This window comes from Caretta caretta, chromosome 7 (genome assembly GCF_965140235.1).
Source record: "Caretta caretta isolate rCarCar2 chromosome 7, rCarCar1.hap1, whole genome shotgun sequence".
Lineage (NCBI taxonomy): Eukaryota > Metazoa > Chordata > Testudines > Cheloniidae > Caretta > Caretta caretta.
In genome coordinates, this window is record NC_134212.1 from 46,257,238 (window position 1) to 46,273,679 (window position 16,442).

The 16,442-nt window shown below is 42.5% G+C and overlaps 1 protein-coding gene across 9 annotated transcripts in view; it reads left to right on the forward strand.

Moving 5' to 3' along the window:
• The window catches only part of DOCK3 (dedicator of cytokinesis 3), a 609,762-nt gene that overhangs the window by 544,651 nt on the left and 48,669 nt on the right, over positions 1-16,442 (forward strand). For all 9 annotated transcript variants that reach the window (XM_048858121.2, XM_048858128.2, XM_048858122.2 and 6 more), the window contains 5 exons: positions 2,217-2,277; positions 3,157-3,250; positions 4,180-4,328; positions 13,581-13,667; positions 15,479-15,583. In XM_048858121.2, the coding sequence (XP_048714078.1) occupies positions 2,217-2,277; positions 3,157-3,250; positions 4,180-4,328; positions 13,581-13,667; positions 15,479-15,583 (496 nt within the window). The remainder of the gene's footprint in view (positions 1-2,216; positions 2,278-3,156; positions 3,251-4,179; positions 4,329-13,580; positions 13,668-15,478; positions 15,584-16,442) is intronic.

Consider the following 16,442-nt stretch of genomic DNA (forward strand, 5'->3'; position numbering starts at 1 on the left):
TACTAAGAGCAGGGTCGGCACCGGTTGGGTCATGGATGCTGTGAGGTGGGGGCAAGGCCAGGGCCTACTCAGTGGCAAGGACCAGCACAGTGGCCATTTTGGATGCCGTGGGTGTACCACCAAGCGCAGGGCACCCAATCTAAAGGATCCCGATTGGCCACCTTTGAACCACAGGTGCCGGAGGCTTCTGTCAGTGGCCCCACCCCTAGCAGTGCAGAGGAGGTGCCGTGCCCGCAACCCCCACCCTCCGCCCCGCCCACAGAACCCACTCCAGTTCCTGAGCAGGACCTTGGTCTACCTGGTCCAGCCAGCGAGACAGGACAGGAGGTCTCTGACGAGCAGGAGGACCCTGTTCCCTGATTAGCCTCTTCGTCCTCCTCCCCAGATGAGGCCGTTGCAAGCACTTCTGTCTCTGGACCGCCCCCCATAGACAGCTGTGCCCACCATGACCTCTTTCGCAAGATGGCGTGCAACATGGGTCTGCAGGGTGAGGAGGTGGTGGAGTCGGAGGACCTAATGGTCGACATTGGGAGGAGAGGTAGATACGCTGGAGGGTAGGGATAGGATACAGAGGATTAGAGGATTGGGCTAAAAGAAATCTGATGAGGTTCAACAAGGACAAGTGCAGAGTCCTGCACTTAGGATGGAAGAATCCCATGCACCGCTACAGACTAGGGACCGAATGGCTCGGCAGCAGTTCTGCAGAAAAGGACCTAGGGGTTACAGTGGACAAGAAGCTGGATATGAGTCAACAGTGTGCCATTATTACCAAGAAGGCCAATGGCATTTTGGGATGCATAAGTAGGGACATTGCCAGCGGATCGAGGGACGTGATCATTCCCCTCTATTCGACATTGGTGAGGCCTCATCTGGAGTACTGTGTCCACTTTTGGGCCCCACACTACAAGAAGGATGTGGAAAAAGGGGAAAACGTCCTGCAGAGGGCAACAAAAATGATTAGGGGTCTGGAACACATGACTTATGAGGAGCGGCTGAGGGCACTGGGATTGTTTAGTCTGCGGAAGAGAAGAATGAGGGGGGGATTTGATAGCTGCTTTCAACTACCTGAAAGGGGGTTCCAAAGAGGATGGATCTAGACTGTTCTCAGTGGTAGCAGATGACAGAACAAGGAGTAATGGTCTCAAGTTGCAGTGGGGGAGGTTTAGGTTGGATATTAGGAAAAACATTTTCACTAGGTGAAACACTAGAATGCGTTACCTAGGGAGGTGGTGGAATCTCTTTCCTTAGAAGTTTTTAAGGTCAGGCTTGACAAAGCCCTGGCTGGAATGATTTAGTTGGGGATTGGTCCTGCTTTGAGCAGGGGGTTGAACTAGATGACCTCCTGAGGTCCCTTTAGATGACTGTGCACGTAGCGCACACACACCTAATTGGGATGGATGTGAGCAACACATCTCAAAGAACAGTTATGAGAGGTGAGTAACCGTTTTTTTCTCCCCTGACAACTTCTGCAGTGCAGTTACTCATCAAAACAAAATTCTGAAAATGTAAAATATGGGGACATCTATTTTAATTGAATTTACTGTTAAAACAGCACAGGATCTACTATATTGATTGTAGTATTAATTTTCTTATTCAATTCAGTTACAATCCTCAATTTTTTAATTTAAATTAATCTGGTAGCAAAATGTCAAGTGTGTTGCACCAACATGCTTTTCACTTCTACAATAGGTCTTTAGTTCAAGTGACTATAGTCCATAATCATCTGATGCCTGTTCAGGGTTCCCTTTAAAATTAGGAAGTAATCCCAGTCCCTTTCCTAGTGCACGGGAGCCAATAAACAACACCATCTCAGCAGAGGACAAAGTCTGAATAACTCTGAAGATTGAACTCCTCTCTTTACAGCTGGTTCTTCCAAATCAGGGCTGTGGCACGTTGTTGGTGCACTTTGAAGAACCTGGCACTGCCACTGCTCATACTGCACCTTGTGTGTGCGTAAATGGAAGGTCTCAGTCTCTATGGCACTCAGTCCAGAACCTTTTAATGGCACTAAATTAACTTTACACATAAAGCTCATTTGAAGACTAACTTTCTTAAATAACTTCTTTAGATCTACACTGTATGAAGTCTCTTTTGAGGGGTGCTTTAAAAATAAACTTTAGCCTTCACTATTGTTTTGGCATTCTAGAACAGCTTCATCTTTAGTTAAGGAACACACTCTTGCAGTCTAAATGTCTCAACAGTGTTTCTCTTTTCAGGGACTGCATGAAAGGAGATGAAACAGAAAACAAGAAGATTGGCTGCACTGTTAACCTGATGGTAAGAACACTTTCTTTTTTATTTTATTGACCTGTACATCATGATCCTGTGCACAGTATTTTAATCTGGAATGGAAAGGTTTAGGTATGATGATCTGCAGAGGGTTAATAGTCTCAGCATCCTGCAGCTGAAAATTTAGGGCTTTTTCCATTTTGAATTTACAGTAGTGTGTAGTAAAATGGTTCCATTGAGACAAGAGGCAAGAGAGCACAGCAGATGAGCAAGTGTGACTCTTAGCAAAGAGAAAAGGAGTACTTGTGGCACCTTAGAGACTAACCAATTTATTTGAGCATAAGCTTTCATGAGCTCATGAAAGCTTATGCTCAAATAAATTGGTTAGTCTCTAAGGTGCCACAAGTACTCCTTTTCTTTTTGCATATACAGACTAACACGGCTGTTACTCTGAAACCTCTCTTAGCAAAGAATATTTCTACAGGCATTTTATCCTTTTCCATTCCTCCTCTTTAATCTCATCCTGTACAAACACCCCCCACTCACATCTCCTTTTCTGTAGATTCTAGAGATGGCAGTAGTATTTTTAGAGTGCAGAGGGAATGAATCACCAGTACATATTTGTGGGCATTCACTCTCTTGTACCTTGCTCTCTCATACTGATATTTGTATGGATACAATGGGCCTGATTCTTTTCTCCTTTGCACTCATGTTAAATCCAGCATAACTTCATTGAAGTTAGTGGAGTTACTCCTCATTTACACCCGTTTAAATTAATCCAGTATTGGGCCCAATCTTTCATATTATTAATGCACTTTCTTCGTATTATATGCAGCTTCTATTAGCTGCCTGGAAGTAGGGGGTTATTTTACACTGACAGAGTATCTCAAGATTGTTTCTGAATATTAATTTTCAACTCTTTTTCAGAACTTTTATAAATCTGAAATTAACAAGGAAGAGATGTATATCCGCTACATCCACAAGCTGTGTGACATGCACTTACAGGCTGAGAACTACACTGGTTAGTAATGAGGAGGCTTTCTTCAGGGTCTGCTGTTAGAATCCAGGCCAGAAGTATTGAGTCTCCCAGCATTCTCCTTGAATATTCATCAAATACTTTTCTAGGAATTTTTGTGAAGATCAAGCTACTGCAGTTAGAAGAGTTAGAAGCCCTGTTTTTTCATATTACTAATCAACTTGCTTTGATGCCATTTAAGAAACAGACCAGTTTGTAAATTAAGAAACCAGGTGAAGAGGTTGATTTTTGAAACAATACTTCAAGGAAGAAGAGTGTTGAAGGGACCTTGTGGATGGTAGCCCTTTGCTAATATTCGGTATTGGCAGAATCCACGTTAGTCATGTATCCTATTCAGGAAGTGTTTATAAGAGAGGGAGAAAACCTATAGAAAAATGAATCATAAAAGCATTAGCAGTCTGATATGTTGCTATGTTTATATCTCAGTTGAAAGATGAGAATCTATTTTTAAATTATATACATCTGCACAACTTTGGGGAACTTGGAGGAAGTCAGAAAGATGACTTTGAAGGGGAAAGTACAAACATTAGTAAGGTGCTTTTTCCACTTCGGAGATCGTTCATCAAAAAGCCAGGAAAGTGTAACAGTTAGACAGCAGTTGTGAAAACCCATCATTTTAGCTCCCTGGCCAGATGACAGGAATGGAGTCCAACACATTTTCCACTGAATGCCCAGGACATGTCATCTTTGTAATGCTGCAGCATGAAGTTGTTGATCCGCTGACCAAGTAGCTTCCATCTCTCAGATGTTTCAGAAGGGGATCTTGGTTTTCAAGCACTTTGTTCCCCACTGGGTTATTCTGTAGGTGAATTTCAGATCATGATTCGCTTGACAAATCCAAATGCAAATCAAACCCATTAATTGTATTTATTTGTAGTAATTTACTCAGTCTTCATTGATTGCTGTTCTAACAGAGGCTGCATTTACATTGTTTCTGTACTGTGAGCTACTTCAGTGGGAGGACAGACCTCTGCGAGAGTTCCTGCACTACCCATCACAGACAGAGTGGCAACGTAAGGAGGGGCTATGCCGGAAGATTATCCACTACTTCAACAAAGGGAAGGTATGCCAACTACTGCTCTCCTCCCACATCTTCCCTCCATTTCCCTGACTTGCTTTTTTCCCTCTCAACCCATCTTTTCAATTAAGTAGTATATTAAAAAATCTTATGCTAAGTGGACTTTCAGCATTGTAGACTAAACAGCAGGTAGCTAGAGAGTAGCTGAGAAAATGAGTGGGGATAAACATAAAACTCAGGACTAGATGAGTTAGACCCAGAAAAACGAATCCAGCAACTTCCTGCATCTTCTATCCAAATTCTGAATCAGCTGGACTGATAAAGAACTGTGTGAGTTTCGGTTGCTTCATTTCTAAAAAGTCTCTCTTTGTAGAAAGCTCTGAAAATTTCCATTTATATGTATTGTGATTCATGTTAAGATTTGGTTGTTTTCTGACCTGCAGGGTTAAATATGAATGGTCAGTGGAATTTAAGTGGCACTGAAAAATAAAGACTAATCCTCCTCACCTCAGCTGTTTTACTCACAGGTTTGGGGTTCCAATTGGACTCCATTATCCATTCACTGACTCGGAACAAAATGCAGCAACTTGCAAATGTCACTTATTTGACTTATCTTTCCCACAGTAAATAAACAAATTTTAAAACTACTGTAGTGATCTATGTAATGAGCTATGATCCCTTATGTTATGATACTTCAGGATGGTTTCATTAGGTTAGATTTAGAAGGTATTTATACAATTTTGTAAAAATTAAAGACCAGATTATCCCCTTGTCTACATTATCTCCATTCTCTAAAAACTCCTCCATAGGGCAAGACTAGTAGAATTCCCTGAGTTTTTAGGATTTTTTGTTGCTGGGGTTTTTTTTTCACCCAGGAGGGCAGTGGCTGCAGCATAAAGCACAAACACCACTGCACCATACAGAGAATGGGATTAATATTTAATTAATCCCACATTGGCCACAGTCAATGAAGGAGCTGTTGGTTGATTTAGTTGGGGTTGGTCCTGCTTTGAGCAGGGGGTTGGACTAGGTGACCTCCTGAGGTCTCTTCCAACCCTGATATTCTATGATTCTATGTTCTTTGGTAAAGACACGTACTGCATGTAGTTATAATGGAAAAAATCTATCCTCAATTTACTGGGGGAAGGGAGTGGCATATTTACAAGGAATTTGTTACATTAACAAAGAAATACTTTGTTCTCAGGGTAGTGTTCTTGTGTAGTAAAACTGGCTATCACCCCCTCTATAAAGCTTCAGATATTCTCAGTATTTAGCCAACTACATTCCACAGATTTATCAACTTCAGCTAGTATCTCAGGACTACCTGATTAGGCAAAGAGTACAGAGAGCATATATATAAAATAGTGTATTCTGTAACTATTAAAGGTTCGTAAGGTCTTGTTTGACACATTATCAATCGTATGAGACAATATAACAAAAGTACTACTGGTTCTTGTACTATTAGGCTTCTAGTGTTCTTCCAGATGGACATTTATGGGGTTGTCTCCTGTATGATTGCTTCCTTTTACCTTAGACAGTAACTGAATCACTGAATTAGCCTCCCAAAACAAGTATTTTTTTCCTGAGTATGTAGCTTAGTTTTGCTAGAAACAGGAGTAAAACTGAAATGCCTTGAGCAGCAAAATCCTTTTGACACATTACATTTGACACAGTACATTTTTCCATTGCTGTGTAGCAGGGCTCAGGTCAGGGAACAGCAGAATTTTGCAGCTATCAATTTCTGTTAGCTCTTTTTTTCTGGGCTGCAAGAAGAAGCCTTTCTCTGTCTCTACAACCAGTGGCTGCTATTGTGCTGCTTACCGTAATTTGTTCTGTCTGTCCTTTATAAGGGTTTCCTTAGCAATATTCTTGGGGTGAGATTATCACCCCGTTCTAGCCTCTTAACACTGTGTAAAAGGTCTGCAGTAGCATAAAGGGTATCTAAAACCCCTGAATACAGCCGGGGGAGAATTCCTCCAGCACAGAAATTGAGGAAGACAAGAACTGTGGCCTGTTTTCTGAGAACCCCCTTGCAACCATTGACAAGAAGGGCATGCCAGGGTTGGGCTGAGGACAGGAGAGGTGTTTCAGGGCAGGGCCATAGCACTAAGTGATTGTGGGTGGTGCTGCTGCCCATAAGCAGCCAAGGACAGGCTGCCATAATTTAGACAGCCCCTACATGACTGTCTAAGTTATGTCAGGAGCCACTTCAGCCCATGGAGCTACCCAGAATTGGAAAGGCATGAAGGTGGCTTAAAGCCACATTAACACCCACCCAGACTGCAGAAAAGATGTTTTTTGTTCCATCACTTCCTCTCTGTCCTTAATGGGTTTGTATCTCAAGAAGCCAGTAGTGCTAAGATTTTAGGCACTGGCTTGATTTTCTTTGTCTAATCTGTAATTTGTGCAAAAACCTTGTTTTAACAGATTTTTTTAAATCTCAAGGATCTCAGTCACCATTTTATCTTATTAAATGCCTTGTGTATCATTTTCACATTTGAGGATTTCAACTTGCTCTCAGTAAATGAGAATTCTAGTGATTCCGCCTTATTTCTCAGTATTGAAATACTTCATCTAGGCTTGACTGCATCTTATCTGCATTCTTTGACAATGATTCTAGTAGCTTCCAGGTTGTAACCTCTCCAGTTGCAGCAGAGCTTGAGGAAGAAGAAGTGAATTCAGTAAAGTCACCAGCTTCTTGCTGGCAGACATTTTTTGTCCTTTTCTCTGTATTTTTTGTTCTTCCCTGAGGAAGAACAACATACAGTTAATTGCTATGTTGTTAGCCAGGGTCAGAAATGTAACCTTTATGTTGGAAATCAAGATTTAAGAGATTTTATTCGCTGTTCTCAGACCCAAATATTCATTGACAGCACTTTAGAAGCTACTGAGACTTTGTTAGTTTAAAGACAGTGAATGGAACAGACTAAATTTGATTCATTCTCTTGGTTGATAGAGATTTAGAATTAAGCAGCATTTTGCATCAAGTCCACTGCTAGCCCCCATCATCAGTGATATGTAGTAGCCTAATGAAGCCCATCCTATTTGTGACATCTCAGTGTACATTCTTCTCCCTGACTGTTTTGAGCAGGGGTGCACAAAGCCAGATTTTCAAAAGAGCGCATGTTCAAATGCCCAGTACCCACAACTGGAGCTCAGCTGACATTTGTGCACCAAAATAAGTAGCCAAGTTTCCAAAAGAGCTCAGCATATTGAGTTCTGAGGTCTTCTGAAAATCTTCCCCCAATTGTGCATGCTGAGCACTTTTGAAAATCTGCCACATAAATCCACTACAGCTCATGTAAATAAATGTTGCAATTGTGAATTTTGAGATTTTCTTTATCAGTGCCTCCTGAGCGTGTTTGGTGTCAATCAGTGGAGAACTGCTGGCACTGTAGAGCAAGGTTGTAATAAGGGGGTAGATGAGAGATGCTCAGCAAGTGAAGGAGTCTGTAGAAGGTGAAAACGGATCAGGCACAAGGTGAGTGGAGGATCAGGGACAGATGAATAAGTCATGGTGAGAGGGGAAAAGAGAGGACAGAAACTTGCACAGGGCTTACAGCTAGAACTCAGATCTGTGTATTATATAAAATTACAGATGGGTCTCATTTAAGTCATAGATTTTAATCAAGGGGATCTAATGTTTCAAGGGTCACTTCCATGTGTGACAGAATCTTTGACTGGAATTACAGCACCACACTTCAGTTGTCTGTTTATTCTCTCTCTATCCTTTTCAAATCTACACTCTCCTTCTCCCTTTCTTTATTCTGTAAAAGATGGAGACAGTAGTCATATCCTGGAGTTTTCCTCCCTTGTATCTCAATTTGTAGCTACAAAATGTTCACCCAGTACAGTAGAATATATCCTTGTTGAAATCTAACCAAAAGAGAGAGCTTGATTTAGGATGACAGGTGTAATATCAAAGTACATTTGACAGAGCTGGTAGAAATAATGAAAACAGAGATACAATTATAATAGCATTCAGATCACAGGAAAAAAAGGAACATGGAAGCAGGAGGGGAAGACATCTATAGGGTCAGGTCAAAAGAATAGCTTCCATTTTTTCACTGTCCTCTATCTAAAAGTAGGTTTCAGAGTAACAGCCGTGTTAGTCTGTATTCGCAAAAAGAAAAGGAGTACTTGTGGCACCTTAGAGACTAACCAATTTATTTGAGCATGACCTTTCGTGAGCTACAGCTCACTTCATCAGATGCATACCGTGGAAACTGCAGAAGACATTATATACACACAGAGACCATGAAACAATACCTCCTCCCACCCCACTGTCCTGCTGGTAATAGCTTATCTAAAGTGATCATCAAGTTGGGCCATTTCCAGCACAAATCCAGGTTTTCTCACCCTCCCCCCCTCCCCCCCCCCACAAACTCACTCTCCTGCTGGCAATAGCCCATCCAAAGTGACCACTCTCTTCACAATGTGTATGATAATCAAGGTGGGCCATTTCCTGCACAAATCCAGGTTCTCTCACTCCCTCACCCCCCTCCAAAAACCACACACACAAACTCACTCTCCTGCTGGTAATAGTTTATCCAAAGTGACCACTCTCCCTACAATGTGCATGATAATCAAGGTGGGCCATTTCCAGCACAAATCCAGGTTTTCTCACCCCCCCCCACCCCCATACACACACAAACTCACTCTCCTGCTGGTAATAGCTTATCTAAAGTGATCATCAAGTTGGGCCATTTCCAGCACAAATCCAGGTTTTCTCACCCTCCGCCTAAAAGTAGACATTAGACATTCATATAAGCTTCAATCGTAACATCCCAGTTGTATCTGTGCATCTCTGGAGTCAGAAAATGACTCTGACTCCTTTCCAACTACTTTAGAATTCATTTTTCTGTTCTGTTCTTTTAGATAAATCCAGAATATCTGAGGAGGCAAAGGGTCCATACATTGAAGTTTAAAAATGTTTGTGTGATAAATAAAAAATAAATGCCATTTGGATTGCAAATATAAACCCTTAACCACGTAATGTTTGAAAAAGAAATTTTTGGCCTATAAGAATGTATCAGTTCATTTGAATTGGAAACCCACAGCAAAGATGCTATTAATATGAGATCATAAAGCCTGAGTGATATGCTGAGCACCCAAGCAACTGGTTTCCTGTTGTGTTATTGACTATCTAAATATAACTCATGTCCTCAGTGCAAAAGATTTTCATCATTTAAAGCTATAGATATTACCAGAACAACCAAAAAAGACCCTGAAAAAGCTGATGCAAAGAATCTTATATTAGTTTTTGCCATTCACAGAAGCTGGAGAAATTTAGGATGGTTATTTTTGTTTTTTTTAATTCTTGGATTTGTGCTGTCTTTTCTAAATGTTCCTGAGGTCTCACTTACCATGTTTTGAGCTTCTTCAAATAAAAGATATAGCATCTCTCAGTTTTGTGACAACTAATGTTTTGTTTCTGTTGTTTACATGACAATGATTTGTAAACCTGTTAAAACTTCCTAAATAAAAGGATATAATGAATGTATCATCTATTTGAGAACTGAAAAGAAACTAAATATAAGTGTCTATAGTGCTCCCTTACTATAAACCTGTTTGGAGAATCGTCATGTTGTATTATAAAGAGGTCTTCCGTGGTATTGAGGGTGAGAGACCAGAAATGGTAGAGGAGACATTTAGGAGGGCTTTATAAAGAGAGGTATGATATACTGTATTAAGTGGTGTGGAGGTTCATTTTTTAAATAAAGGTGCATATAACAAGAAAAATGTTATCCAAATGCATTACTACTGGTATTTTAGGAAATGTCTGCTCTGCAATAAAACACCTGTGGCTGACCCATGTCAGCAGACTTGAGCCCAAGGGGCTCAGGCTGAAGGGCTATAAAATTGCAGTGTACATATCTGGTCTCGGGCTGGAGCCCAGGCTCTGAGACCCTTCCCCCTTGCAGGGTCACAGAGCCTGGGCTCCAACTCAGACCCGAATATTAATACTGCAATTTTATATCCCCGCACCACAAGCCCAAGTCACCTGACAGTGGCTAGCTGCAGGTGTTTTATTGCAGTGTAGACATGGTCTTAGTTACTATTAAAAAAATGGTAGGGTCAGATTCTGACTGCCATATTTACATTAATGTTGCTCTCAATGTAGTATTCTCCTATGTGCAACAATTGAAGTATCTAACTATCTGTAGTTGTTAGTCCAGCAATGAGAAGCAATCCCTGCCCAAAGAGCTTATAATCTAAATAGGCAAGATAGACAAGGGCTGAGAGACATCAACTTATGAAGCCCTCATCATCGTAGTATCAGAGCATCTCCCAAAGTTTAAAAGAAGTAACAAAAAAATCTTTCTCTCTTTTCTTTCCTGCCTGTGGGAGTAAAAATTTGAATAGTCACCAGAATTTCATTGTGAGGCAGTGGATATACTGTATGAAAAACTCAATGAGGGAAGGCTAAGGTGAAGAAATGAGTTTTGCATTTAGTTCTGAACATACTGAGGTTAGCAGTCATAGTTCTGTCCCTTGGCAATGAGTTCAACAGTATAGGTCCAATTCCTGTGCAAGTTCTGGCTTTCAAGTTATTGTCCCTATGGGTGCTCCACCATAGGATGTGTATGCACTTGTGCACTCTTGACCAGATGCTTTAATCAGCAGTGTCCACAGGTCTGTCCTGTGCACTATACACCTGGTGCTCCAGTGCAAGGGCATCTAGGGAGGGGCAGAGCCATTGCCACTCCAGTTCCTTCTCAACTGCCATTGGCTAGAGATGGATCACTGGGGTGTATTTGTTCTTCTTGTTTTGTTTTCAGTTTTTTATTTTAGTTTTAGTTTTGAAGTACAAGTTTGTGCTTCAGGGCAGCTCCCCCACCTCAAGCTTTCTTTGTTGCTTGTGGCACCCTCTACCTGGTTTGTGCCAAGGGCTGTAGGTTTCAAACCCTGCCAGACCTGCCACAGATCTTTTCCCCCTCAGTGACGAGCACTCCAGCTGTGTCCGGTGCCTTGGAGGGTCACATAAACCATCAAATTGCAAGGTCTGCACAGGGTTCAAAAGCAGATCTTGCAAACTGACGGAGGATAGATTGATGCTCCTCCTAATGAGCAATCCCTGAGGCCTGGGGGATCCAAATCCTCTTCCATTCATCGGCTTAGCCTCTCAGGCCTCACCGGTGACTTCCTGAACTGTAAAGGCAGCTTCAGAAAAAAGCATTCAAAGAAGAGAAAATCCCATTCCCCTAAGAAAGACTTCAGAAGGCGTAAGGTCACCTCTTAAAGCTGGATTCAAGAAGACCGCGCTTCCTATTATAGCAGGGGTGGGCAAACATTTTGGCCCGAGGCTACATCTGGGTATGGAAATTGTATGGCGGGCCATGAATGCTCACAAAATTGGGGTTGGGCTCAGGAGGGGGTGAGGGCTCTGGCTGAGGGTGCGGGCTTTCGGGTGGAGCCAGAAATGAGGAGGTCAGGATGCAGGAGGGGGCTCCAGGCTGGGGCAAGAGGTTGGGGTATGGGGGAGTGAGGGCTCTGGCTGGGGGTGCGGGCTCTGGGGTGGGGCTGGGGATGAGGGGTTTGGGGTGCAGGAGGATGCTCCAGGCTGGGATCGAAGGGTTCTGAGGGCAGGAGGGGGATCAGGGCTTGAGCAAGGGGTTGGGGTGCAGAAGGGGCTCAGGGGTGCAGGTTCCTGGAAGCAGCAGCATGTCCCCCCTCCGGCTCCTATGCTGAGGTGCAGTCAGGCATCTCTGCGCACTGCCCTGTCTGCAGGCACCACCCCTGCAGCTCCCAATGGGTGCCCCTAAACATAGGAGCTGGAGGGGGGACATGCCGCTGCTTCCAGGAGCTGTGCGGAGCTGCAGCATGCACGCACAGAGCGGCCCCCAACCCCCGGCTGGAGCCAGGAGCGGGCAGCCAGGAGCGGGCCGTAGTTTGCCCACCACAGTATTATAGGTACTGCTGAAGCGCCTGCGGGCCTTAGTACCCAAGAGTCGGCACCTCCCAAAAAGACATCCCATTCCAAGAGATCTTCCAGTAAACAGCAATGAGAGGCCCCATCCTCAGTACTGGGAGCAGAAGCCTCCAGGCACAGTAACTCATCTAAGATTAAGGACTCTAGAACAGTGTTTCTCAATCTTTTTTTATACAAGGGATTGGCTTGCTGCCTTTCAAAACTGTGTCAGGCAGATCTCAGGGACCAGTGCCAGTCCACAGACCGGTTGCTGAGAAACACAACTCTAGAAAAGCTGCCTCTAAGACATCAGTATCGCTACCTTCTCACAGTTACAGAACGTTCAGACTGGCTTCCGTCTGTCCTCAGTACCATCCTCCTCGGTGTGCATCAGTTCAGACCACAGGGACAATGGTCTCTTCAGGACTGGGTCTGGCCCTGATATCAGCTATGTCCCTGGCTCCTCCTGTCCTCGACCTTAACCAGCTGTTACTCTCCAGGTTCCTGTCCTATGAGGATCTTCTCATCTCAGAAGAACTGGAATCTCCCCTCTTAAGGGGCACTGAGAGAGGTTCTTTCCCAGTACCATTACACCAGCCAGTGAACAACCCTCCTTTCTCTGGAGCAGGACCCCGACCTCCAGTACTGACCCAACTTCCAGTATCACTTCCCAGAATCAATGCCTGGAGCCCCTCTACTGGACATGGGGGGAATGATACCACCTCAGATTCTGAGATTTCTGTGCAGGGCTCTGCCTCCCTTCCATAACATCCCACACCTTTGGAGCTGTTTCCCAAGGAGGACATGCCAGAGCCTAGCGGACACTCCTGGCAAGAGCATCTCTCAGGACCCTTTCCTTACCCACCACCACAGTGGGCCTATGGGAAACCTTGGACTCCCTATGGAGACCAGATTTATAGAGTACCCTCTCATAAGAGACCTCACTAAGAGTACCCACCAGTATCACGGTGGCCTCTGGTTCTACAAGTTCAGTCACCTATACTGCTCCTTTCCCCTGTCCAGGAGGAGACTCAGGAGGGACAGGAGCCAGCAGCTGAGGAGGAGACACCCCCATCATAAAAATCCTTCTCTTTCCATGAGGTGATGATGTCAGCACCACCCTTCTATAGGATGATTTCAGGGCTATTTAGAACCTAATGAAAAAACTGGCTGAATCCCTCTAAATTCCACTGAAGGATATTCAGGAGATGCAACATTCCCTGGTGGACATTCTGCCCTCCAGAACAAGGTCTCCTTGCCTATTTGCTCCTTGGGTTTTAATCTCTAATGAATTCCCCAAAAATGCAGTTCCCTATTCTTAACTGTTAAGAGCTTTAGTTGTGGCTGAGAATCCCAGTTGGTCTGAGTCTGGTTTGCTTTTGCAGAGCTGGGAGTTTGGAATCCCACTGTGCAGAGAGCTGGCCATTCAATATGAAAGTCTGTATGATTATCAAAGCCTCAGCTGGATTCGGGTAAGTGAAACCAGCCCTTCTCCCTCCAAACTCTTTATCCATTTCTTAGTGATTACTGCTGAAATGTCAGAGAAGTCTGAATTAAAAAACAAACATACTGTTCCTCACACAGTTAGGATGGTTACTTTCTAAGTATGTCATTTTCCCCCCTCTGCCAAGATTACAGATCTGTTCCTGCAACCTTTACTAACAAATAGACATAACTGTCCCAAATAGGCTCATTGAAGTAACTTTTGATCCTGCCAGCTGTAATTACCAATAAATATATGGACAACTGTTAAATATATAAATATGAACTATGCTCACAAGCACAAATACATACATATATATTTGTATTGCTGCATTAAATTTTATTTATTTATATATTTTCTTTATTGGTGGCCAAATTGGTCTCCCCCTCAGTGCTCTGGTATTATATTAAATTTATTCTAAGTGCAGCAAGAGTAACATGTCAGTCTAGGCTTATGAGAAGATAAAGAGAGATAAATAGAATACAAAGCACAGTGAAGTTCATGGTATTCCTGCCAACCATGTGGATTCTCTCATAAAAGCAAGTAATTAATTGTCAGGGTGAATTTGTGTCATTGCAGCTTTTATCAAAAAATCTTAACCAAGGCATTAATAAGAATTTTAAACTCTCTGGTTAATCCATCCTGGTTTATGTCCATAAAATATCAAGTATTATCCTAAAATAAAAAGTGCCATGTGTTTGTTTGTGAATTGAGTCTCAGGTTGATGAGCACACCTGTCTAATGATGAAGCTCAATTCAGTATTGTATCATTATCCTAAAACTGCATCAGTAAATTAGTTGTTATAGCTGTTTCTTCATTGGTTGGATTTAATCAGTCAGGTGAAAAAATCTTGACTGGTGGGTAACAGCCATTCATCTGATTCTTATTCTCATCTCTTCTGTTAAAAAAAATCTGTTTTTTGTTCCGGTTTCCTAAATCTGTATTAGACATGCGTTTCTTTGATGAGTTTCTCCCCGTCTTCTTTTTTTTCCCCAGTTTCTGTCTTGCTCCTTCATTCTATTTCCACATCATTCTGTTTGTTCATTTATTCTACCTGTAATGTTTTGAGGCTAAAGCCCCTTTTTCAGAAGAAGGGTTAATGTATGCAGGTATCAAGAAACTTGACTCAGAGTCTGTCTGGGCCAAAGTTGCGATTAGGTCCCCTGCACTGGAGACTAGGACTCCAAACTGGATTTCTCTCTCCAAAAAAGTCACCACGGTTAATAGTGAACTACCTGTGAGCCTTTTTGAGCTTTGAGTTGATGTGGCCCAGCTGGACAATGGGGTCTGAGAGCCTGCTTTTGGCACAGGCCAGCATACTATAAGTATCTTCCCCCAAATAATTTTTTTCCTTCCTCTTGTTAAACTTATGGATGTCCAGAATTCCAGATAGTCTAGACCATCTCCACTTCCTGCCCTTTCATGCCCTTTGGTTCACTGTTTAATCTGTGGGAGAGAATATGGTTAAAAGAGGAGACTGGGATTCAGGAGATCTAGACTTTAATCCAATTTTTGCCACTAACTAATTCTGAAACCCTGAACAAATCACTTTCTTAAATTTGTATGAGTAACTCCAATAAAATTTAATTTAATGTAAAATGGGGATAATTAAATTTACCCATAATTAAATTTTCCCAGGAGTTTTGTTTAATTACTGTAATGTTTAAGTGTTTTGAAATCCTTACATAACAGGCACTACGTAAATGCAAAGTATTATTATGAGGTTCTAATGTTGATTGAGATTCTGAAACAGTAGCAGAAACTTTGAGTTAGATATCAACTGCTTTTTCCGTCCACAGAAAATGGAAGCTACCTATTATGATAATATCATGGAACAGCAGCGCTTGGAACCTGAGTTTTTCAGAGTTGGTTTTTATGGCCGGAAATTCCCCTTCTTCCTTCGGGTAAGGCAGTTCAGAAGAAAGTGCAACATATCAACCAGGTCTGGGGTTTTTGTGGGAGAGAGCAATGTTGTGAATGTTGAATGTTAAAAATAAGGTTTTTCTTTGAAAGGGATAGAACTGATTGATCCAGCTCAGAGACTTCTTTGTGTCATTTCCACTGGGCTATTTGCCACTCTCAAACTCTGTGCTTTAATATTTTGTATTGTTTTGTAACTATCAGGAACAACCAAGGGTAGCTTTATCAACACCAACCATTCTGGAAACTTAGAGCTGATTTTTGGTTATGCAATAAACACAGCAATCTGGAAAACATCAAACCATGGTGGCAAGTTGGCCATGTTTCACACTGATTGGTGTGAGATGTGTCAGGTCCTGCCATGTAATCTCTCTTGCTCCCTACAGTGAGAAATGGGTAGCTTGTTATATCTGCTCCTGGAAAGCCATCTTACTGGGTAAACTAAAGGAACTGAACCATTGGTAATAAGTGATGGTGAAGACACAGGGGGCGGATTTTCAGGTGCACAGATTTGCAAACTCATATTAGGAGTTTTGATACATACACAGTTGTGCATGTGAAAAGTCTTATCCAGACTCAAGAGCATTTCTTTCTCTCCATTCAGCACAGAACCCTGTTGCAGCAATTCTGGCTGTAGTACATTACAAACTTCCATTTTTTCATATCACATCATACTTACAAGGTCTCAAATGAAGTTCAGAGCCTAATATCAATGTGGTGACTCTTCTAGGCTGCTTGTACACTAGAATTTTCAGACATGTTCAGCCACAGCTGTAAAACACAGCCCCTCATCTACATAAACTGCTGTCAATCCTCATTGTCCACTGGTCTATACATGATCAA